At 30.9% G+C, this 25,150-nt stretch overlaps 1 protein-coding gene across 4 annotated transcripts; it reads right to left on the bottom strand.

Moving 5' to 3' along the window:
• Window positions 1-242: 242 nt before the first annotated feature.
• On the bottom strand, window positions 243-24,146 carry Pu (GTP cyclohydrolase punch). Of its 4 annotated transcripts, XM_068768283.1 has the most exons (7): window positions 24,071-24,140; window positions 12,307-12,589; window positions 5,857-5,964; window positions 4,406-4,507; window positions 3,417-3,582; window positions 2,243-2,359; window positions 243-1,545 (listed from the first exon to the last, which is right to left on the bottom strand). In XM_068768283.1, exons 2-7 carry the CDS (start codon window positions 12,566-12,568, stop codon window positions 1,416-1,418), a joined length of 885 nt encoding a protein of 294 aa, XP_068624384.1. In that variant the 5' UTR covers window positions 12,569-12,589; window positions 24,071-24,140; the 3' UTR covers window positions 243-1,415. The 4 variants fall into 4 exon arrangements, with proteins under 4 accessions (XP_068624384.1, XP_068624389.1, XP_068624385.1 ...); XM_068768288.1 differs by lacking the exon at window positions 12,307-12,589 and having other exon boundaries at window positions 24,071-24,146; XM_068768284.1 differs by lacking the exon at window positions 24,071-24,140 and having other exon boundaries at window positions 12,307-12,652.
• Between the last annotated feature and the right edge of the window lie 1,004 nt (window positions 24,147-25,150).

The raw sequence follows: 25,150 nt of genomic DNA, 5'->3' as shown, positions 1-25,150 counted from the left end.
TTTTTATTTTTGTTTTTTAAATGTTTACTTTGTTTAATTTTCTTTTTAAAAAGTAGTATTTTCGTAACCCTGGAACCTATCTTCGATCTTTACATGGAATACTATATAAAATCTTAATTCACTTTGAGGCGTTTCAATTTGCGTCGTGTTTTTTTTTTTGGAACGTAACCACGACGCAAAGTGAAGTATTTGTGTATATAAATAAATAAAAAAACCATAATTTTAACTTAAAATATAAATCTTTATTTATAAAATAAAATGTTTCAATTATACAGTATGGTATAACATTAAAACATATAAAAATTCACATATAAGGCAACGATAAACAACGCCGTTCGATCGATTTTTCAAAATTAAAAAATAATCGATACCGAACAGCACTTACGCAAAAATGTCGAACATCAGCCATCGATTGCCCGAGATTTTTACTTTAACCATAACAGATAATAAAAATATCATTTAAACTATTTAAAATTTTTGTACTAAAACATTAAACGCGATGGAGGCATTCGACGACATGGGCAATTCACATCGAATACCTCCATCGGACAAATAAAATCTAATATCATTTATTGTCCAATTAAAATCAGGCACACAACGATATAATAACTCATACAAAGCGAAGCTATAAATATACTATAAAGGCAGTTAACACACACAAAGGAACGTAATTATCAATATATAAACAATATTAATTAATTGCATGAATGCTACACATGCAACATAACAATGTGCGTGAAATATAATTAGGTATAAAACAATTTGTACAATGTGAACTAATTATATCGTAATTTACAATTTGCCTGTTGCGAAATGTGGAAGCATTTTTTTCATTTAAACTCAAATAAACGTTGATATGTTATAGACTTGGATTTTTTAATTTGTCGTTACAAAGAGGGCGTTAGTGTTCCAGTATTGCGTTTCAACATAAAAAAAAGTATATTTCCTATATAATGAGTGTTTTGTATTTAATCTAATAAAAGTGTATAATTTATTAATAAATGGATACAATGCTTTGAATGTATTTGATTCTCTATTACAGTAAATTTAAATAAACTGTAACTGAATGATTCAAAAACCGACGTTAGATCTTTTGTTTTAAGATTGCAAATTCGATGTACGTTTTTTTCGTTTCACCAAAATTGAATTATTTATATATATTTCTTGAAAATATTGCTCTACTAACGCACTTCGAAGACAATTGCAAATACAGTGATTGTTTGTACAAGAACTATTGTTACTTTAATTACACTTATTAGGCAAAGAATGCTGTCGGATAGTGCAAAGAACAGAAGATCGTTCCAAAGAGTATAAACACAAAAATTGATAAATGAATTTAAAATTAGAATGCCAAATCTATAACATTTCTACGATGGAACATAATATGGACAATAACGCCAACAGATCCGATGGTCTCACTTGGAATGCACGAGGTTTAGGAACTCCTCCCTGGTTTTTGGATCATCGCGGAACACCCCAAGCATGGTGGATGTCACCGTCTTACTGTTAATCTTCTGAACACCACGCATAACCATGCACATGTGCCTATAAAAAGATACAATATTTCATCATTTTTCTTAACCTCGTCCGTCGAAAACATAAACAAAATAATCGCTATATCTATATAACAGATACCAACTATATTGTATTCTTGCTTCGTGTATCTTTTTTTCTTTTACGATATATTTATACTATTTTAAGAAAAAGAAATGAATTAAAGTTAGCAAATAGTTCTTAAGTGGGAAATGGACCAATATTAAGCCACTTCCGCACATGCGGTGTTGTTGTTGACTCTGTGTTTGGCACTAATCGGTGCAGCAAAACTCCTGAAGATGCCCCGTGGAGGGGTGAAACACGTGTTGAGTGATTTGACGATCGCAGTTGTGTAGTTCAGATTGTTTGCCGCATGCGCATTTGTCAGCGGGCTGGCGGGCGGTGCACTTTGTTGCACAACTACCACTGCATGTGCGGAAGTGGCTAAATATTGGTCCGTTTCTTACTTAGGATGGACTTCCGCAAGGTAACGCCTGATTCCATTAAATAAATAGTTCTTAACCATTTTCTTAAAAATAAGTAGTGTGGAGGAGCTTGGAGCTCTAAATTGAAGGATATCTTTTGTACAGGAACTTAAATTGATTCTAATTTCTATCTAAGTTAAATTGGAAATTTTCTATTTGACAACAGAAAAGTGATCAATGTTAATTATCTAAAGTAAGTAAGAAAATGAATAAATAAAACTTACACTCCTTCAATGACGACTGCCACACCAGCGGGCCTGACCGCTTGCGTCACAGCAATTGCGATTTGCTTAGTAAGCCGCTCTTGAACTTGGAGTCTGCGAGAGAAGATTTCCACAATTCTGAAAACAACATGAAATTACAGTCACATTACTTTCATCACCTGTATATTGGCCTTCCTCGATTCTTTCGAATTTATCAACTTCTGCTCTTCTGAAATTATATCTGGGAAGACAGTCGACTTGTTTATTCTATAGATATATTTTTGTCCCCAAAAATATTAGATTCCCAAACTTTAGTTGGTGTTTTGATAACCTGAGTTCTTTCTGAAGTATCTTAAAATTTACTAGTCATTTAGCCATCCAACGCAGATGTAGAAGGATGTACTAATGAAATAGAAGTAAATAGAACGAAATATGTGTAGGTAATTAGCAAATTTAAGCGCTGTTCTATCATGACTAGTAATTTAGCAATGCTAGACTTAGTAATTGTCGATATAGCCAGACAATAGCACTGGTCACTATCGCTGTCGTTTTCAATTGGTCGTACTGAAAATCTAAATAGGAAGTCAGTGGATTTTCTTTAATGATCATGAAAACCAATTAATCTAATAAGTTATATTTTCCGGAAGAGTGTTTAAAATTACTATATCCAATAACATACATACATTCTTATATATCCGTTAATTTACATCTCTGATGATAAAAATAAATACAGCTGCGATAATGCCATAGTTCTAATTGTTCTATTAATACATTATCATCAATATTGTTATTTTATTTTAATTCAACTTAACTTTTTCATTTCATGGATACAGAAGAGTCTTTAGATTAATCTTCTGGATTGTTTCTTTCATTTATTACTATCTGTTATAATTTATTTCATTTTTAGTTTCACATTCTTTTGGTATTGATCGCATAATACTATCAATGGTACAAGGAACTAATTTTTATATACAGGTTTTTTTTTAATTTCAGAAATAGGTAAAAATTTTACAGATTTTAATTAAGGTAATATTATTAAATAAAATTGAAAGCTAGTCAGTTGGAAAAGTCGTTTTGAAACATCTACTGCTAGCTTTTGTAATGATATACGATTTGTTTTTTCTATTACATTGTCTTCAATAGACAATACAGTAAAAAAATAACGCAATATGAACAATTAAGATTTGTGCATTACCTCGCCAGCTTGCTGAGCCCAAGGATCTTGCCTTGAGGAAGGTAGCCGATAGAAACCTTGCCGTAGAACGGAACCAAGTGATGCTCGCACATGGAAAACATTTCGATGTCTTTCACAACAACCATTTCATCGGTGTCCTCGTCGAAGATTGCGTTGTTCAGTACCTCTGGGAAATTAAATAAATGTAAATACATTACTTACTTACTAATAAAAAATAGCAAAGTCGTCTGTTCGATCCGTGGCATTTTAAATTTAGAATAACGCGTTCGTGTTAACTATAGGAGTTTTTTATGGCCTCGTCTTTAGGATCCTCTCATACCCTGTCTAGGATACACATGGACTAATTTAACAAAATATATATTTTTATCGTCATGTTACTTGCGTTCTTATCTACTTTCCTTCTTGGTGTCATTCATTCATTCATATTTTATTCTTCACAAATTCTTTTATTATTTTTAACTAATCCTTTCATTCATCACCTCACTTTCGTCACCTTGCCACCAGAATACTACAGGTTACTACATGACTTTAGATCTCCTAATAGCCTGATAATTCTCAAAGATACAGTGCTCTACAAACTCGAAGACATAGGTTTAGGTTTTTTTGGGCAGAATAAATACAAACTAATTTCATATCCTTCCAGGCTCTTAGATATATAGATAGATCTGCTATCTACATCTAATACGCTACTAATATGCCTATCTCAGATTTTGTAGTGTGCCAAACATACTTTTATCGTTAAAAGGACAAAGTTTCACATTTGATTTACCAAAAGCCAACCCTCTTTATAACAGAGCATTGAACTAACATGCGTTTTATATCTTCTTTCACCTATATATATTTATATATATATATATATATATTTACAAGAAAATTACAATGATTTTCCCTGGGAGCTGCAAGATTTTTTTTAACCCGTACCATGAAATTTTAATCGCTCACTAGTATTTTGAAAATATGTAAAATGAACGCAGTTACAATTGTTTTACCTTCCAAACTCTGATCATAGCCTTTGGTGAAAAACAGCATAGCCTTCGCGGCCCTTTCGGGTGTCTTCAGCAAACCCTGTCTCTCGGGGTCCTCTCCCAAACCTGAAAACGAAAATATTCTGTATAAATATACCCTGAAATATTTATTAAATCCTTTCTCCTTCTTCCGTCTATTACTTTTTTTAATTAAATTAATTTTACAAAATTTCCTCTAGCATATTCAGAGCTTTTATATCTATTTACAATTTCTAGACGGAGAGGGGAAATCCTACATAGGACGCCTGGGAATGGAAGGCCTAGGCAGTGTCAGACTCTTTCCGTCTATTACTTAGGGTCGTGGCCCTTTTTTATAATTTGTGACGAACTATATCACACCATCTATGCTGGTCTTCGGCAGTGTGTATTACTTCGGCTAGTGGTGTATTAGCGTGATTTATACCTGATCGAGTCGGAAATATCTTTATGAAAATCGTGTAAAAGGCTATGCTTTGAAAATGCAGCTGCTATACTTAAACCTACGTAACACTTTTAAGCTATAGTTGCACAGACTTATTAAGACTAGGGGACACTCGGGCAAATCATAAACTGATGGCGGGCCGGCCGCCAGAAGTATAGGTAATTAATTTTTTTTGGTTTTATTCTCGAATAGAATTTAATATTTTTCGAATGTACGAGTATTATTTTTGCTGTCGGCGGGCCACCAGTATTCGACCGGCGGGCCGCTGTCTGTGTATCTATGCTTTAAGCTAAGAGAGATAATCGTCTTCTTGAGATACAGACTTCGAGTACTGCCTTAAATGTAATAGAACTAAGCCAGACGAAGGTGTGATATGGTGAAGAGAAATAAAGGAATGTATGGCTGATTTTCTGACGGAAAAAGAAAATTAAAAAAGAATATGTGAATAGTAAAAAAATAAATATTGAATTGCAAAAAACCCTGTCCTTCCTAAGATAGTGTAGTCTTTCAATGGATGCGTACCTGTGGGAACATTTCATGATATGTATATTCCCGCAGGTATATCTAATATATAAAATTCTCGTGTCACGGTGTTCGAACTTGAACTCCTCTGAAACGGCTTGACCGATCTTTACCAAATTTTACATGCGTATTCAGTATGTCTGAGAATCGGCTACTATCTATTTTCCATGCCCCTAAGTGATAAGGGTGGTCCACCCTTAAATTTTATTTTTAATTTTTTAGACAATTTTTTTGGTTTTTATTTTATTATGATACAGCATACAAAAATACATACAAACCTAAATTTTCACCCCTCTACGATCAACCCTTATCTTACATTTGTTAGTTAAAAAAATTTTTTTTTTTGCAAAACAACGTTTGCGGGATCAGCTAGTATGATATAATGTACATAGCGAAAACAAACATTCAGTAAAAGTGTTCCGTATGGAACAGTTTATAATTTAATTAATTTTAAAAATATTAATATTTTTACCTGTGAGAAGAAGTCTGTAGGAGTTGGCCATATCTGGTAAGAGAGCCTCTCTGGTGGGCGGTCTGTGATCCAACTCCAGGTCATGGTGGAACGTACAGTTCTCGTGGCCTGCGGACAAGAAAGATGAATTTATTTTAAGAATTTTTGCTATGATACTTATGACACATTTCTGTCGATAGCGGTCGATATCAGCATACTAGGTTCTCTTCCAACCTCCATAAGATGATCAGGAGATTTAATTTGAAGTCCACCTAGGTACGCACTACCCTGGGATGAGGGCTATTCCTGCTCATCTCCATGATGATCAGGAGTTGGAACCCCAAGACATGAAGGTACAAGGATATCGTCGTTCAAACTAAGGCCTTCCCGTAGTTTTTTAAAAAAGGCGTCAGTATAGACCAGGGTCTTGCCAGTGGGGGTTCAGAATAACTCTTTCTTTATCGCCATTAGGATAAGTATCCCATATAGAATATCTCTACAAGTCTAAAAAGGTCTGAAAGATATCTTCCACAACATATGTTGATTATATCTTCAAACCTATATAAATAACTGTCTTAATGATATATATAATTTTAAGTTTCTTTGTAAAGTTCTACCATGTATTTAACACCTCTGTGTATCTAATGGATTCAGGCGTTATTTTGCGGAAGTCCATCCTAAGTAAGAAAAGGACTAATATATAGCTAGCGTTATATATTTTTTGTTCGAATGCGACTGGCCTATAGCATAGGTATACAAGGATATATAGTAAACAATAATTCATTTTAAAATATAGTGTATATATAATAATCAGAATTATTTATTATTTCTGAAACAATTGGTTATTTTGATAGATTGTACCATACACTAATTGTTAGCAAATGAACTGGTCATCTTTTTAAAGTTTTTTTTTTATCTCAAATCAACCACTATACACTTTAAAAACAAATAAGACACCAATGATTTATATAAAAATAATCATAAGTAGTTGACTTCAACTTAGTTTTAGTAAATGGTTTAACATTGTAACGTGCAAAAACGAGAGCAAAAAAAATTTTTTTTTTTTGAAAATTAAAAACGTTATTGTAAAAACAAAGGCACGGACGCTAGTCTGTGAAATATAGACCCCTAATAAATATAATCAACCACTCCGTACATGTTTAATTTTTCTAGTAAATACAATTGGTTTAATTATTATAAAACTGTCGAAGTTACATAGAAGTATGTAGATCAAAGAGGATTCTATTGCGCAAAGGTTTTCGTAAGAATATACGAGATGAGAGTACATCCTCAATTTAGTTACAGAAATCGCGTAGGTTGACCCCTGGCGTGGCAATCACGTCGTCGACACCTTGTCGACGTAAATAAATTTGTTTTGAAATGACCCCACCGATCATACTCTAAAATACTGAGCAGCGGTGACAAACCTTTTTGAAATTTGGTTCGAAAATATTTTATTTATTTTAAACACATAAGTCAAGTCTAAAATGAATTTTTAATGTCTAAAAGTACATAAATGATGTTTTTATATATGCGTCATTTGCATTATTTTTTAATATTAACTATAGATATAAAGAAATATATTTTTATATTTTAATTTATATATAAGAACATAATCTCCGAAAACGCGAGACAGTTAATTTTTATCTCTTCTTTTAAATCCTAAAATAAAGTTAAAACTGAGACTTGCAACCGTAGGTCGCTGGTTCAATTCCCGGGGAACAAATCTTACATAATTCACACTGTGAATTATTTATATTATATTGCCGGCCACTGCTCACAAAGAAGTTTCCAGAGGATGGACAGCAGCATCCTCTGCATACCATAATACCACACTGCAATCGCCAACTCTCCTCCCAGGCTTGGCGATTATGAAATAAACCCCCATAGATGCAGAGGGCATCTATGGGCTGTAACGACAACGAATCAATAGCGTGTATCATACATTAATTTTCTATATACCTTTTTGAAACTTATATATAGACAATCACCCCGTAGATTTCTCGTGAACATTTTTGTCTTTTAATATTTATAAAGCTTTAATTATTGTATATACCCCCATAGATATCTTTAGAGAAAACCTATGCCTTGCAGAGGGTGTCGAAACGACAAGATATATATATATATATATATATATATATATATATATATATATATATATATATATATATATATATATATATATTATATATATATATATATATATAGTTTTTTTACTATTAGGGCGACCGGAAAGTAATGTCGCTTTCTTAAGTTAAATTCACACGATTACATTTTTAACAAGTTTTTATTTCTAATCAAAAATATATTCACCTTCGTCATTAACATTTTGTCGTCTAGTATACAAAATCAATGCCGGAGCAGTAAAAATCAATCAGATTTTACTGTATGATATGTCGACGGAAACGACATTACTTTCCCGTCCCCATAATAGCTTCAAAATAATTAGCTACCTAATATAGCCTATAAACAGTTGGATAGCCGTTATTGACTGTTTTAACCCTTAATTAGGCGCATTAAGAAAATCACACAATTAGGCGCATGGGGTCTTAAATGACCCCAAAAAAACATTGGGAAAAGAGTATCAAAAAGGAATAAAATTTAATGGATTTCTATTGTAATTAATAAAGTTCTTTAATATACTTAACTTTAAGAAACAAATACTTACTATGACATTAAAAATATAAAAAAAAAACACAAACAGTAAACCTCTCTTTAAACTAATTTTTTTGGCATAGCCGAGATCAACTTAAAAAATAAAGTTTATTCAGCCTCATCAGCGGAATCTTCTGTTCTGCATCCGATGCAATAAATCCTTGAGTGTTGCTGACAAATAAATTTACGTCACTTGAAACATTTTGTTGGCACTTTTTTTGTCGTCCTTTCTAGGACATGATGAACAGCGTCCACGCTTAGCTGTCGATTGATAAACCGCCTTGTTCACATTATAAACTTCACGGAGCCGTTTTTTTGTTGTCGCTGGTACAGCACGTAGTTGTATACGACGTTTTTGGTGATCTTCCACAAGTGTCGCAGCTATTTTCTTCAAGAAAATCCGTGTATATGTCATAGTCTTCCCAGTATTCGCTTTTTGTATGACAAATGCGTTGATGCCAGATATGTTTATACTCCAGGTAAATGTAAAATAATATTTTGTGCTCGGGTCCTTACTGCGTTCGATGGTGGTTCTTTACACCACTTTCGGGTCATTTCTCTGAGTATGTCGAGATAAAAAATAATTATTTTCCGTTGATACAGGGATGTCTTGGATATGTTCAGACTCCTCAATTTCGCTTTCTGAATTATGAGCACTATCAATGACAGCATCGTTTAAAGTTTCGTCTTGCGAATCTGAACCAGCGATATCTTGCTCTTCAACAAGCACTTCATCCAGTCATTGCAATACTTGTTTGTCGTTAGGCATTTCAATTCAAAAAAAGAAAAAGCATAGAAAAAAAACTCAAAAATACATAAAGAAATCATACCGTATCAAAATACACACATACAAAGATAAATAGTAAACAATATACTAATATGAACACAAAAAAAATCACAAAAGTAAAAACTTACCTTCGCCAAAAAATGGAACGTAACTGGGCGCATGGGGTCAGCTCTCTAAAGGACAGCGATGTGTGTGCAAGAGTTAATGTTCTAGATGCGACTAATTTGCGTACCCCGGGGGGAATGAGGAAGCTAGAAAGAGCGTTAGTACGCTCTGAAGACTGTAAGCCAATATTTTTTGAACTTCAAGTGGCTCTGACCCCATGCGCCTAATTAAGGGTTAAACGAATGTAACCTACCGAATAGTATCATGAATAGGAATTTAAATTTATCTTATGTAAGACAGTATTCAAGTTCAATTATTTTTTTATTATTATTAAACCGTTTTATTTAGTTCGACCCGTACGGAATTTATTTGTTTATTTATTTGGGTCAAAATTATAATTTGAAATTTAAGCACCTGTCAGATTGATCTGAAATTTGGTACACGCATTTAATTTAGATGACAATATAATATAATAAAATCTATAACATTATAAATCTAAGATGGCTGCCGATGCAAAATGGCGGATTACATATTTTTCCTTATCCCCCTCAATATGGGTATCAAATGAAAGGGCTAGACTAGTAAAACACGATGATTATGTCAAAATTTAAAATTCAAGATGGACGCCGTTCCAATATGGCGGACTAGGTACATGTTTTTCCACAACCACCACAATATTGGTATCAAATAAAACCATTTAAAAACCGTATAACTTAAAAGTTTTTTAACCGATTTTTATTATTTAAGAAAACATTTACACCCACTTTTAAATCATCAATTATTTTTAAAAATTACTGATAACTCCGATATCAATATTGCATTATTAACAGTAAATGGTCAGACACATCTATATTTAAAAACAGCAATGGATAAATATTGTTTAAAAATATTCAACTCGTTTCTTATCTTCTCTATATACTTAAAGTGAAATGCAATAATAATGAAATAAAAAGTTCATTGACATAACATATATAGCAACAATGTTGTTGTAAAAACAAATAAATAAATCTTTAATTATATTTTTATTGCATTGAATCATTACCTAATTGATATCACACATCGACATTATTCAATGATGAATTGAAGGAATGTTATAACTGTATTTATATGAAACTGTAACTTCAAACCGCGCTAATAGATGGCGCTGGTAGTCTTTCAATGATCAAAATGTATCAATGACAAGAAAAGAGTGATTTATGTTTTCGATCTAGCGATATATATCTATATCTATATTTAATATTATGAAGTATTGCAACATTTATCGCCGGATACTGTAGGCGGTTTAATGGGAAAAAACTTCATTCGTCATTTACTTCCTTTTAGCATTCTACCCTTGTCTCTCTATAATTCAACGAATGACTAACTTGGATAAATTTTAGTTTAATTAGTTACATGAACTCGTTTATTGCATCATAAGTGTTTACAGTGATTAATGTAAATGAAGTTTAAAGTTGCAAAAGTGTCGAAGAAAATCAACAAGAAACCCAATCTTTTGTGTTGGTAAGTTATGTATAATAATGTTTTATGAAAGTATTTTTTTTTATTTACACTATTCATTGCTTCTTATATATATTTATACCTACCGGCTATATATATATATATATATATATATATATATATATATAGATATATATATATATAGCCGTATATATATATATATATATATATATATATATATATAAAGCCGTAGGGTCCTTGAAAGTGGTTTTTGAAACCACAGGTGCCCATAAAATAAGTTATTTCTCACTATGGGCACATTGATGTTACTATATCAGTTTACTTTTGTCGATGTGGTATTTTATCATCACCTCCCACAAATGTCACCACCGTCTTGCGCTGCTTTCGTTCTTCTAAGTATCTGTTCGTTTTTTAATTTGATCTCGTGACGAAGATTCTAGCTTATTCCTTTATTACTCTCTATAGCACGTTGAGTTTTCATCTATTCATATTGCGGTATTTTGGTCAAGTTAAAAGTAATTTTAATGGATACAATCGTTGCGTTCCGTCATGCTAAGTTGGAGACAAGATATCTTTAAGCAGGCCAAGGAGGTGAGGAGTAATTCAATAATATAACTGCTATTGTTTGAACAGTTGTATTTTAATATGATGTAAATTAATAGCAGTGGAAGCTCAGGGGTGAGGAGACATGACATTGAAACATGCAATCGCGGGTTCTATTCTCAACATTATCTTTATTTAAAGAATAAAAGATATATTTGCCTATCTACGCCACAGAAAATTATGAAAAAAATACAAGGTGTATGGAACTCATAGATTGCAAATATTTAAAACAATGTTAAAAAATAAATAAAAAGGTTTTTAAAAAAACTGATAATAATGAAAATGGCGAATTTTATTTTAATTAAAAAAAAGGAATACAGTATATGAAGTAAGAAACTAATTTTTAATTATAATTATTATTTAATTAAATTAATAAATAATCTGATAATTTTGAAATACGTTTTATTTAATTTTTTTTCTCAGACAAATCATTTACTTTTAACGTCTGTCAAAGCCGACAGTAGACAGTAAAATTTTTTATTTATGTTAATTAAATTTATTTGATTCAAACTACCTTCTGTTATACTACTTGTAGCTGATTGTAACCATTAGTAAAAAGGTGATATATCGCAAATTTAACTATGTAGTCGTGGTCACTAATCAACAACCTTTCTGACCACGACCGCATGTCTCATTTACTGTCACTTCAGACAACCTTTTCCTATGCAACCTTATTTTTTCTGAGGATCTCATTTATGATTTGATCTAGCAGTACCTTCGAGTTTATATCTATATTCCTCTTTGATTTTGAGTCTTTATATAAAGACCATCGTAAACATACAACGATATAGTGTTGTAGTATATAGTGTAGTAGGTATGTATATACACTTAACTATTAATTTAATTTTAAAAATAGAACGAACCAGGTGTAGTTGAAGTCCGCGGCGTCATCGGTGTCCCGGGTACCTCCAACTCGTTTTCCACGTCGTTTAAATGAAAACCTTTTAGCGCTTCCGGTGTTTTCTTATATTTATTCACGAACGAAGCCTTCGTGTTTATATCTACTCCATTCTCTTTATCCTCTGATATAGAGTTCCGTACGGAACGTGAACTAACGCGGCGTATCAAGGATGATGGTGGAACAGCTGGCTGATCCGTGCATTCTTTACCGTTGACGGTTGCCATTTTAAATTTTCATTAATTTTACTGAAATATTTTTATTTATTTAACTATATTTATTTTTATTGTATACACGTTCGACGTGTGCGGTTGTCTGTTAAATACTAATTGAAGTAAGTGATAGGTAATTCATTGAACCAATTGACCCGACAAAGGTTATCGATAGTTACAATGTTTTAAGAACAATTTTAAGATAAAAACCGTTTGGCATTAGCGAAGCTCTATTTCCTATGTGTTATCAGTTTTTATATGCGATTATATAATGTTAATTGTTGTAGTAATTTTCCATTGCTGCTTTACTTTGTCTTGATATATTTTACAAGAATAATTATGTTATATAAACTTAAATGGATATCATCTTTATATTACGAATCGAATTTTAAATTTTTGCCACACGCTAATATTAGTGGAACGGGAAAGTAATGTCGTTTCTGTTGACATATTTTACAGAAAAACCGATCGATTTTTGTACATACAACAAAAGGTTGATGACGAAGGTGAATATAACGTTGATTAGTAATAAAAACATGTTAAAAATGTAGTCGTGTGAATTTATCTGAACAACGCGACATTAGATTCGGTCCCCCTAGTAGTAAAAAAACTATGTATTTAATTTGTTTTGATATCTTCAGCATAGGTTTCCCTATATATATCTAAGGGGGTATATACCCTAATACAGATTATACAGATCGGCGTTTGAATTCTTATAATTTTAAAGAGCACAGAACTGGGCAGTGCAGTAGGCGTCCATCGTCTAAAAAGAAGATCCACAAACAGAAGTAACCACCACAGCCCAGTGGATTGACAAGTTGTAGTAGCACAAGATACACCTTGAAGACCTTGTTAAAATCCTTGGAAGATGCCCAATGAAGGCCGCTTCCAACCAATCTTATTTAAGTTCTATATGGGACACTTATGTCCAGCTGTGAACGTTCTACCGCTCAAACGGTGATAGAAATAAACTTACACTAAGTCATCGAACAATATCTCTTATAAATTCTAATTTAAAACACTTCGAGATTATCCTTTTTTTAGATTGTTTGTTCAAGACAGACTTTAACATATACATCCGTGTAAACATATATATATGTTGCGGGTGATAAAAGCAAATAAAGTCGGGAATGGATAGGCCGCCCATTGGTTGATCTTTGCGTTCATCGACTGAATACAAGATACAAACCCAATAGACCTTATATTATGATTTTTATATCCAATGGAGATACAGAGATATATGATCATGCCGAAGGACGTCAGGAAACTACAATTTTTATTTATAGCAAAACTACCTCATTCATCAGAGTTGTTAGAGTATATTGCTCACTGTATCTTATTTAGTTCCGGCAATGCTTAAGGCGATCAGGTCACTAAGTCTATAATAAATACACGTAAAATAGAAAAAAGGCTTGATAGGAAGTTACGTGAACATATTAATGTCGCCAATTTTTCATATGTATATATCAGGGGTGGTTAAGCTATTTCATAGTGCCAGACATTTTTCGAAATTCCATTACGCAGTTTAAACACGCAATAGAATGTTTTATTTAAAAATCATATTTATTGAAATTATTTAAAAGTACAAAATATGTGTATTGAAGTTATATATATGCACACGTATATGACAGCACTCCTAATAATACTTAAGACGCCGGTTAGTTATGATATGTGTTTGGATTTTGTTAATGGTGGAATAATAATTATTATTATTTACACCAGTAATTTGTTGTCCTAGGAGCTGATATAGGCAATATAGATATATATATTGAAATAATTCGTCAAAAATAATATTTCAAAGAGCCGCATGGGGCTCGCGGGCCGCAGTTTGACCACCTCTGATTTTTTTTTTATTAATTCTAATTTGTATCGCTGGTGTTTTTTTTTTTCAACATTTTTTTTAGCTTTTACTAAGCGCAGACAGTTGGGAGAGGATTGCCGCTATTTGATATGGAACTTTCTTCTCCCAGCTGCGAGGCACGACAGCGTTTGATAATTTTTACAATTTTTCTTATACAATTTTCTCTTATGGGTAAATACAGTTAAAATTTATACATATTAACAATAAAATTTGTAAGTTTTACTTAATTATATATTAGTTGGTACATTATTTTATTTCAAGTCGCTGCCCAACGCTACAGAAAGTTAAATGCCTTGAGATTAAGAACAATGTGCCGGGACCATCTCTGTTATGTGTGTAATATGGGCTGATGTAGACCCATGTTTTAAAGATTTATCACAGCCAAATAAATTACTAAGAATTATCCTAACTTTGATTTTTAATTAATATACCAGTAAAATCTTTGTATATGTAACACAAATGAGAAAATTCGAAGATCAGCCTACCGCCATACAATGTACACATTTCGCGGCGCACATGCCCGGTTCAGTAACGTCACTTCGAAGGAAAGTATTAATGACGCAATTGAAATCTTAATGCGAACAATAAGAATATGATATATTCATATTTAGATTTTTTTAATCAACGGCTAGGACAAATATCGGTAAACGTGCACCCTTATACAGAATGTGTGACCTCCACAAATCATATGTTAGTGATATTGATATATTCTCGTGCTCTCTCGTATCTTTTAAAAAACAATTACGTTCCAAATTACTGAGTACATACAAGGCAATTTAAACCATAATATAAATATATAAACAAACATAATATAGATGTATAAACCGTAGTCTTTGATCCCTGTCTAATAATGTTTTTATTTTTATTTGTTTTTTCATTGTTTGACTATAAATCATTATGGGTTCTCAGTGAGATAGTTATAAGGTAACAACTGTAATTAATTTTATATTTCTAAGCTTCTAAGTTTGTACTTTCTTACTGCCTTTTGTTACTGTCTATCTCCTATTAAGTAAATAAATAAATAGATATCCGTAATTACGGTTAGTATTGTCTCTGGAAATTCCCAACAACGAACCGGACATTTTTATAAGTTCACCTTGTACAGCGACATCTAGTTTTGCTTCCGCGTACTAAGGGTCAGGGTTTCATATTGATTTCAAAACAACTCAATTTATATATTAATACTATTTTTTTTCTTAGTTACAAGCTTTATGTTTGGTGAACGCTATGATAACTTCTAGAATTTTCATAATTTAAATAACGAACGCGTATTTATACGGATTTAAAATTATGTATTTAACACTATTGCACGCGTATCGAAAAAACATAGTGTTATAATTACTAAAATAAAATACATTTAAAAAACTTTAAAAAAGTTTAACGGTTTTTTGATACCCATATGGTGGTGGTTGTGGAAAAATATATACCTAGTCCGCCATATTGGAACGGCGTCCATCTCGAATTTTAAATTTTGACATAATCATCGTGTTTTACTAGTGTAGCCCTTTCATTTGATACCCATATTGAGGGGGTTAAGAAAAAATATGTAATCCGCCATTTTGTATCGGCGGCCATCTTAGATTTATAATGATATTGATTTTATTATATTGTATTGTCATCTAAATTAAATGTGTGTACCAAATTTCATATCAATATGGCAACGGGAAGGTGCTTAAATTTCAATTTCTAATTTTGATCCAAATAAATAAATAAATTCCGTACGGGTCAAACTAAATAAAACCGTTTAAAAAGTACACTGGGAGCTAGTATCACTTGAAATTATACCTTACAGCAGTACTGAAACTGAAGGATGAGTAGGTAACATTCGTGTACATTGTATATTGTGTAGTTTAAATATTTGACTGCCACACGACGCAAAAGCGGTGCCTTATACCATCTTCAAAACTGCGACGCAGCGCTTTTGCGCTTCCAATTTGTCTATTACTCCTAGATATCTGCCTTCCCTATTATTACACTTGTTGACTAGCAACACTAAATATATTTTTTTGTAATGGCGCTCGCTTAAAGGCCTATCATACCCCTAACTTATTTTTGGGTTATGGACTTTTATTTCTTTTTAATGTTTTTACTTATATTTTTAGTTTTGCGCTCTCCATCCATACATTTTAAGATCTTTAATTCGTTCCTTACTTTCTACACTTCATCTGTCTTGCTTTTTTTCCGATGACTTTTATCCATCACCTCGTTTCTCAGTTTTTTACAATTTTTTTAGATTTTTTTTAAATAATTTATTTAATACTTATTATTTTGCTTACGTTCGTTTTCTTTATTTAAGTTTTTCTTAGATTATTGACTGTTATTTCTTCTTGTTACATTTATCACAATTTTTCTACATAGCCTAAGAAAATCTGGTCGCATCTCATCATTCTCGATAAGCGACACTAAATAATTCATTCGCTTTCCATTCACTTTTCTTTCTAATTGTAGTCTTAAAATGTAGAAGAGTATAGAATAAAAAAGCATGTGAAAAGAATTATTTAAAAAAAAGCGTAAATATCCTGTCCAAAAATCAGATAGGAGAGTACGAAAGTCCTTAATAATAGGCGCCATAAAAATCAAAGAATGCTTATCTTCGTAAGGTCGTTGCAAGACCAATTTACTTCCTTTACCTATACATATAATTAATTATAAATATCTTTGCCATTTTTTAAATCTTTGTGAGGCAGCAGCATGTTGGATAGCAACACTAAATATTTAGTTCACACATTCACTCACTGACTATCGATACAATTAAACCAATGCTTTAATTTGAAATACAATCCTAGAAAATTTTTAAAATCCATAAAATATTTTAATTTATTTAAAACCATAACACTTCTTGAAACATCAAAGCAAATTCCTATTAAAATAATTATTAAAATTTATTTATATTTCTCTAAATGAGAGTGTTGTATTTGACAATATAAGATAAAATATGCATCGGTTTTCTTAGAGGAATTTCTTAGCAGTAAAACGGATGAAATGTTATAAATATACATATACAAACAATTACTTATATATATTTACAATATATACATTAAAATATCTTACGTATTTATCGGGTATTTGTGTTTAATTAAGTCAAGAAACAGTTTCTATGTGTACTATTAATATGCAATTTATAGATATTTATCTAATTTTCAGAGATAGGTCTAGGAAGATTCATAGAAATAATATTATTATAAACATATCTGAAAGTATTAAAAATATGCGTAGTTTTTATACAACCATAGAGGCATTGGTTCCTATCAAATACATAGCACTTTATTGGATATATAATTTCGATAAGAATTATTAATACAAAACCATAATAATTATAAATGCAAAAATCCTTTTAGAAAAATCTATTTAATAATAAATAGAAAGCTAATTTACCGTCAACGAAAGTGGACCGAAATTGTTACAATAACGAAACACATTCGAATCCAGTTCGAAATTTGAATATTATTTAAATTCCGAACGTATCCCGTTTTGTAAGCGTTCGTCATTTATTCGCGGCTCTATCGAGTTCCGTATGATTTAAAACTAATCTTAATTTTTTTTTAGTAATCAAAGCACAGATTAAAAATTAATAATTAATATGGTATTTATAATACGAAATTTATAAAACGAATTGTAAATGCGCTTTTTATGAAATCTAATCAATGTAATACATTTCATGGTAATTTTTTTTGAATTATAAGTAATAATTTTGTAGAGTCAAATTTAAATATATGTTCTAAATTCACAGATAACTGTCAATTCCGCCATGTTTCAATTGTCTTTTAACATTGTCATCATTTGAATAACATTTTGTATGTTTCCAATGAAATAAAGATATAATTTTCATCACAGATTGCATTTGCGATGTCAAAATATATTTTTTTTATCGATTACTCAGGAAGTTAATAGCAAATATTCAAATAATATAAAACCAGAGCTTAGATTTTGGTTATAAAGCGGTATCCTAAAGTAAAAGGGAATTGCGCAAATCGACAACAATTACCACTGATAAATCGTACTTGACTTACATCCTAATTACGTATTGTACGTTTTTAACTGATTTTTGATCTTGAGAAATCTACGCCGCATATCTTTTATATTATATGTAGCATTCATCTGACAATGCTCCATGTTACTGGCCACAATATCCAGAAAACTTTTTAGAAACATTAGAACACAGATTTGAATTCGGAAGCCATCGGTGAGATTGTCGCATTGTTTGTGCTACAGACGTGATATATAAATGAAGTGATCATCTCATATATGTAGAAGTTACATCATCACAGTGACGACTGTTCAAATATGATCAAGTTCTTTGGACTTATCACCTGTAATGAGGGCTCAAGGGGTTGTATGATGAAAGGCAAAAGGGAAGCTAGGGATCTCGGGGAAGCTCTCTAATAAGATGTAAAGACATCATCAAAACTGTCACTGAAAAGTCAGTAAACAAATGTACTCATTTCGCACAATATGATGACATACATGGTGACGTATAGTAAGAGAAGTGGGGGAGGGGGGGCAGAACAGACCAGGACATGACCACGACTGAGAAGAAAGTCTTAATGATGTTCACCTGGACGAACTGAAGTTCATCTGTCCAGGTGCAAGCCGCTACCAACTGATGCTATTACAAATCTAGTAATTTTACTAACAGAAATTAACTCGAAATCTAGACAATTTTTTTATCATATTTTAATTTTATCACCAATGGTGAACAGAAGAATTTTTTTTTTCATTTATAATAACCGAGTAAAAAGGGTCTTTGACTGACATTTCTGTCAGACTAAATTTACTTGTCATAATGACTAAAGTTATGACGTATTATCCTACCAATTTAAACAGGTGCTTTTTAATATCGAAACACTGGAAGGATTATATACTTCTGTATTACGGCAGATATAATCATAATCACGATGCTCTACCTAGTTATATTGCAATAGAAAGTTATTCTGAAAATCGTTATTTTTGTTCCATTATTTACTAGCTGTGCCCGCGACTTTACGTTAAATTTATCACATAGACAGACAAGAATTTAAAATAAAATGTTATTTTGGTACATGTACCCTACATATATACATATGGATGTAGCTAAAAGCAATTATTTTAATATAACAAATATACTCTCTAATTTCGATTATATATATATTTATATATATATATATATATATATATATATATATATATATATGCATGTAGTTAAAAGCGGTTGTTTTAATATAACAAATAGACATTCCAATTTTATTTATTTGTATAGATAAATGTGTATAAAAATATTTCATTACCTTTTTAACTTTTGCTTTATTTAGATAGACGTACATATATAATGATTATAGAATTATTATCATGAATGCATTGCAGATAGGGAGAATAATTAAACTTTCATCTATTATCGTAATATCTTTAACAATTTATATCTAGTATATATTGACCGAAAATTAAAAATATTATTTATCGACAATAAACAAAATTATAATATGTAAAAAAGTTTTTAAAATCAACAGACATTGTCACAGAAGAACAGAACATTATTCATTACAATGGGACAATATTTAAAAAAAAGAACAATTATGAAATTTGTAGCGTAATAAATAAAACTATTTAAAAATAGCATCTGCTATATAGCGGTTAATAAAAAAAAACATACATGTGTCAAGATTTTGCGCAGTTTTACAGTTTACGCACGGAATCGAACAAAAAATAGCAATTGTTTTACAAATAATGGCAACTGTTTAAAAAAAACTTGTAGCGTTTATAAACTGCTACAATCCTGGCATGTGCTTCAACATTTTGCAAATAATTTTACAATCTGTGAAATGAAATTATAACATTTTTTACTTTGTTTAATATGCCTTATTTTTCATTGCATTTTTAATTATAAAAACAATTGATTTCTCAATAAATTCAAAGTCAAAAATGCATAGTTGTATAGTGTAAATTTAATTTACTTTAGTTCGTAAGCATTTTAAGAAACTTGAATACGCATTTAAAACAAGCAAATGAAAGTTTTTTTTTTTACAAAAAACATATATATTGAAATTATTTAAACAAAAGTACTAAATATGCGTATTGAAGTTAGATATATGCACACGTATATGACAGCACTCCTAATAATACTTAAGACGCCGGTTAGTTAATTATATTCGGTGTTTGGGTTTCGTTAATTTTATGACGGAATAATAATAATAATAATAATAATTAACATCAACATCAATAATTAGATTTTTTTCAGTAGCTGACATAGGTTATATAAATTTAAATATTGAAATAATTCGACAATCAATCGGAACCAAAAATAATCGTTCAAAAATACGCATGTGGCTCGCGTGCCGCAGTTTGACCACCCCTGGTATATAGTAAACAATAATTAATTTAAATATGTAATTCGAATTATGAAAACCTTTTTTATCTACATTATCAATACATTATTTATTATTTCTATCATCATTGACTTTTCGAACACCCTGTATCGTACATTAATTGACAGCAAATAGAGCTGTATATCATCCATTTATTTCAAGACATCTATAACTAATCATTCTGCATATGTAAATTATATATAAGCATGTATACGTATAGCAATTGTCTCTCTAACAGTACTTCTCAAAATAAATATATGGTTAGTTTAAATAACAAAGTACAGTTATGTTATACGCATAATAACAGTTAAGTCAAACCCACTAGTTATTAAACCGTGTACCTCTAAACTAGAAGGTGAAGTAAACGTCCTTGCAACGACAAAAGTGAATGCCTGTCCTTAGAACTACTCAGGTACAGTCGCTTCCTAAAATCGTATTTAAATTATTTATTTTAATTAACATATTTTCTTTTGTGCGCGACTGTACCCTGTATCTTTAATCTAATACTTCTGTCTACTGTCTCTGAAATATCATGTAATAAAATTTATTAAAAAAAAAATTCGCAAGCATTTTCTTATTACAGTGTAGTGTATTAAAGATGCATACAGCCTTATTTGAAAACCTATCGGGGAGGCATATACCTAACAGTAAATGTCACGTAATTAATAGGAATAAATGTGGAAAAAATAAAGCTAAAATAAACATAAAAGAAACTTATGTGAATACATTATAAATAAGATTGTAAACATAAATTTGATAGGTAATAGAGAGGCCCCCAATAGCGAGTGGCATTAAAACAGTAGATGTCCATCGGGTGAAACGGTGATGGAGATGATGATGACCTAATTAGACTGATAAAAGGATTCACTAAGTAGAACCCGTCTGAATTTGTTCAGGTATGTTATCAGATGAGGGTGTATTTAGAATTCTTGTAACTAAAGTTTGTATGCCAAATAAGCTCAATTTTATTTCAGCTCATATCAGGCTGGAATCTTCTAGAATTGTTCCGATAACGTTCACATGTGACAACAATAAATAAACCAAAGTGGATAATCTATACAAATAAATAAAATTGGAGTATCTGTTTGTATTATTAAAATAATCGCTATTTACTACATGCATATGAATATATATATACGGTACAGTTGTTCCTGTCAACCTCTGAAATGGCTGAACCGATTTTAACGAGATTTATAGTGGCAGGTAGATGATTTATACGGAGTAATTTAGGTAATTTTCATTTAAAAAATGTCAGACAAAAAAACCTAAATATTTCTATTTAAATTCCACGCGAATGAATTCGCGGATACAGCTAGTATATAAATAAATATATGAATAACTTGTATTACAGATTGTCAAGATGAAATGGCAGTGATGACCACAACACGCAGAACATACCTATATAGCGGTGGGACCTTGGTATCTAGTTCACGGACCCTTCCGCTCCGTGAACTCAGTACCGATGAAGCTGTAAAAGCCTTAGGGGTAACAGCATTGACATCATAAAACAATAGAACCTTGGAAGGTGAACAGATAATCTTTAGAAGAAATTTCTGAGGAGACCTATGTCTAGTGGACATTTTGTAGCTGAATTTATGACAATGACAACTTTTTACTAAATATAATAGTACATTGCTTCTTTAATCTGTTTTACTAATATTTCGGTCTATACGTTGCGTGTTACTTTTGCAGCTGTCGGTATCTATGGTAGGCTTAAAACCATAGATAACTTTTCTTTTGGTAGCACCGCTTTTAAATCTGCCGCAAAAAGAAATTTATTGCCAGTACACTAAATACTATATGGTTGAACGCAGATGTAGTTTTGCGCAATACATTTTATAGGGATGAATAGAGAGGAAAGCTATGGTCTCTTGGACGTAGTAACTCCAAGGAGCATTAGCCAAAGATATCTAAGAATTTGACCTTCTGATGTGGTCAAATATGTTACAGCTCGACCTGATACTCCTCTGGTAGCCTTCGAGTTCCGCTACCTTAAAGAGAATTTAAACATAGCGCCCCAAGTGTACGTGATCCGGCTTTGTTACTATCTAATACTATATGACTTTGAAGGTTTTAATAAAATTCGATATGATCATTTTTAATTGTAACTGAGTAATTCCATTTTTAAAATTGGATCATTAATAAATAAGAATTTAAATCAATAAAAACTCAATGGCTAAATATAAACAGAATATAAAAACATTAACTGATAAATGAGATTTCGGTGTTAAAAAAAAAACGTAAATCACATGACGCAACAAACTTAAAACCCTAGTCATACTTTATTTCTCACAGATACCATCTAAACTATCATACAGTTGTGATATAAAAACTCCTTAGTATATATATTCGGATTATTTAGAATTGCTGGTTGATAATAAATGACATAAATATTTTTATTTAGATCAAATAATTGTACGTGCGTGATGTCTAAATGAGAATATGTATATAAATTTACACAAATGAACAAACCGATTAGGAAATTCTTCAAATGAATTGATAGGAATGACAATTTACCGCAACTTATAGGTAAATAAATATTCGAGGCCTTTAAAAATTAAAATATATGTAATACTAATTTTTACAAACGTTTTTTAACCAATCATTGTTTGTAAATATATTAAAATATGGCTAACTTACATATTATAGTTAAAAAGAAGTATTTTTTTAGTATTTACACGTGTCTAAATATTGTTAAATCGAATAAGAAAGTCGTAAAAATTTTGCACTAAAACCTAACAGAAAATAAGTTTTAGCTAATAAATATTAATCTCTTTAAATAGGTTCAGAAAATGTATATATTAGTATCAGTATCTTATGGCGTTGTATCACTTAATAAACGAAAGTGAAATCTGTCAATGTCATTAAAGGCGCGAAAGTTATTCTAGAATTAATAAAATAAATACTTTTTAAAAAAGTTAAAATCGAAATAATTTGTCGAAATTAAAATATTAATTTTACATTTGTAGCGAAATGTTTACATTAAAATTATTATTCTTTACAGTATTCTATATGAGAAATATTATCAATTAATATTTAAAAATAAACAGTAAAACATTTCGCAATTAGTTAAGACATTACTCAATAACACACATTAGAGCCTGATATTAACTAAATATATGAAGATTTATATGTTTGAACCAAAACTGAAGGAGCAAATCGTTATTTTTTTAACTTTAAAAACGAAGGTTAAAGTTCAGCAAAGAGGTCATATATTTTTCTTATTAACCGACTTACTCAAATTTTATTTTCACAGACAAACCGCACAGTAATATGATATCCGCACACGTCGAACATTTAAATATAATATATACGTACTTGTGAAAATATACTGGTTAAGAAGCGTGCAAGAAAAAAACAAAACAAAGATGGCCGAGACGCGTTGACGCGTTCCAGTGTTATGGCTGACTGAATGTTACCGCGAGCAACAGATGATTTTTGTGCTCGCAACTACAGTGACAAGGCTTTATGAAGTTTACGGAAAATCTCCGCTTACTATCTGCCAAAGGCTCCCAGATTTTTTTCTCATAAACTGTTTATGAAATTTAGCTGGATTCCAATAGAACACATGAAAGTACATTTCTAAGATATTCTCAAAACTCTATTAGATGTGGAGATCAGGATGTTATATAGAATGGATGTCAAAAAAGTAAAACTGGGGAATTGTACTGAACATGGAAAATACAATTTTTTACAAATAGTAATGGCTAATGTTTTTAAAATATTACCTGTCTACGTGTAAAATCAATACAACATTTTAGCGCTTCACTAATAAATTTTAGAAAAAATGCTGTTTAACGTTTTGCTTACGAATTGTTTTAAATTTTTAAGATTTCAATATGCACATCACAGTTTTATTGCAAATTTTCATACAAAAACCGTTACATACGTTTTATAATTTTCCTTCCTGTTTCTTCGGGTTTTATTATGTCTCTCTTTCAATCCGCCGTGTAATTGCAAAAACCACAGTGACTCTCATTTACCCTAACCTCTAAATTTCTTATGAATTGGGTATAATTTTATTAGATAATTTTACCATTTTGTGCGTTTTTACCTTAACTTACATCATATAAAGTTATGAATATAATAAAAAATTGATTTTAAATTTGTAATAATATTAATTTGTTCTAGGTAATATATATTTTGAGCGTTTTGAAGTATCCATGGTCATAAAATTTAAAAAAAATGCAACTTAATTCGACATCATGAAAAACATTTTTTTTCTTTTAAAAATATTCGTTCCACAACCAACCAGTCATATATGTATAGTACATTAATCAATTATTGTTTTTATAGCTATATTTATTCAAAATAAACAGTTATAACGTACTTAACCAAAATTATATTTTTTTTCAAAATTATAAATCTGTCTCGTGAAAAAGTGTCCTCAATATGGTC

The sequence above is a fragment of the Battus philenor genome, unplaced genomic scaffold, assembly GCF_028537555.1.
Source record: "Battus philenor isolate CCGP_79_NKW_IND1 unplaced genomic scaffold, ilBatPhil1.0.hap1 SCAF_25, whole genome shotgun sequence".
Classification (NCBI taxonomy): domain Eukaryota; kingdom Metazoa; phylum Arthropoda; class Insecta; order Lepidoptera; family Papilionidae; genus Battus; species Battus philenor.
The sequence above is the reverse complement of the archived record's forward strand: the minus strand, read 5'-3'. Positions and strand labels throughout refer to the sequence as shown.

Coding starts and splice junctions, on each gene's coding strand:
- Pu (XM_068768283.1), bottom strand. CDS start 12,568: ATGGCAACCGTCAACGGTAAAGAATGCACGGATCAGCCAGCTGTTCCA. Junction 3,583..4,405: donor CTATGATCAGAGTTTGGAAG/GTAAAACAATTG, acceptor TTAATTTCCCAG/AGGTACTGAACAACGCAATC. Junction 1,546..2,242: donor GCAGTCGTCATTGAAGGAGT/GTAAGTTTTATT, acceptor ATCTTTTTATAG/GCACATGTGCATGGTTATGC.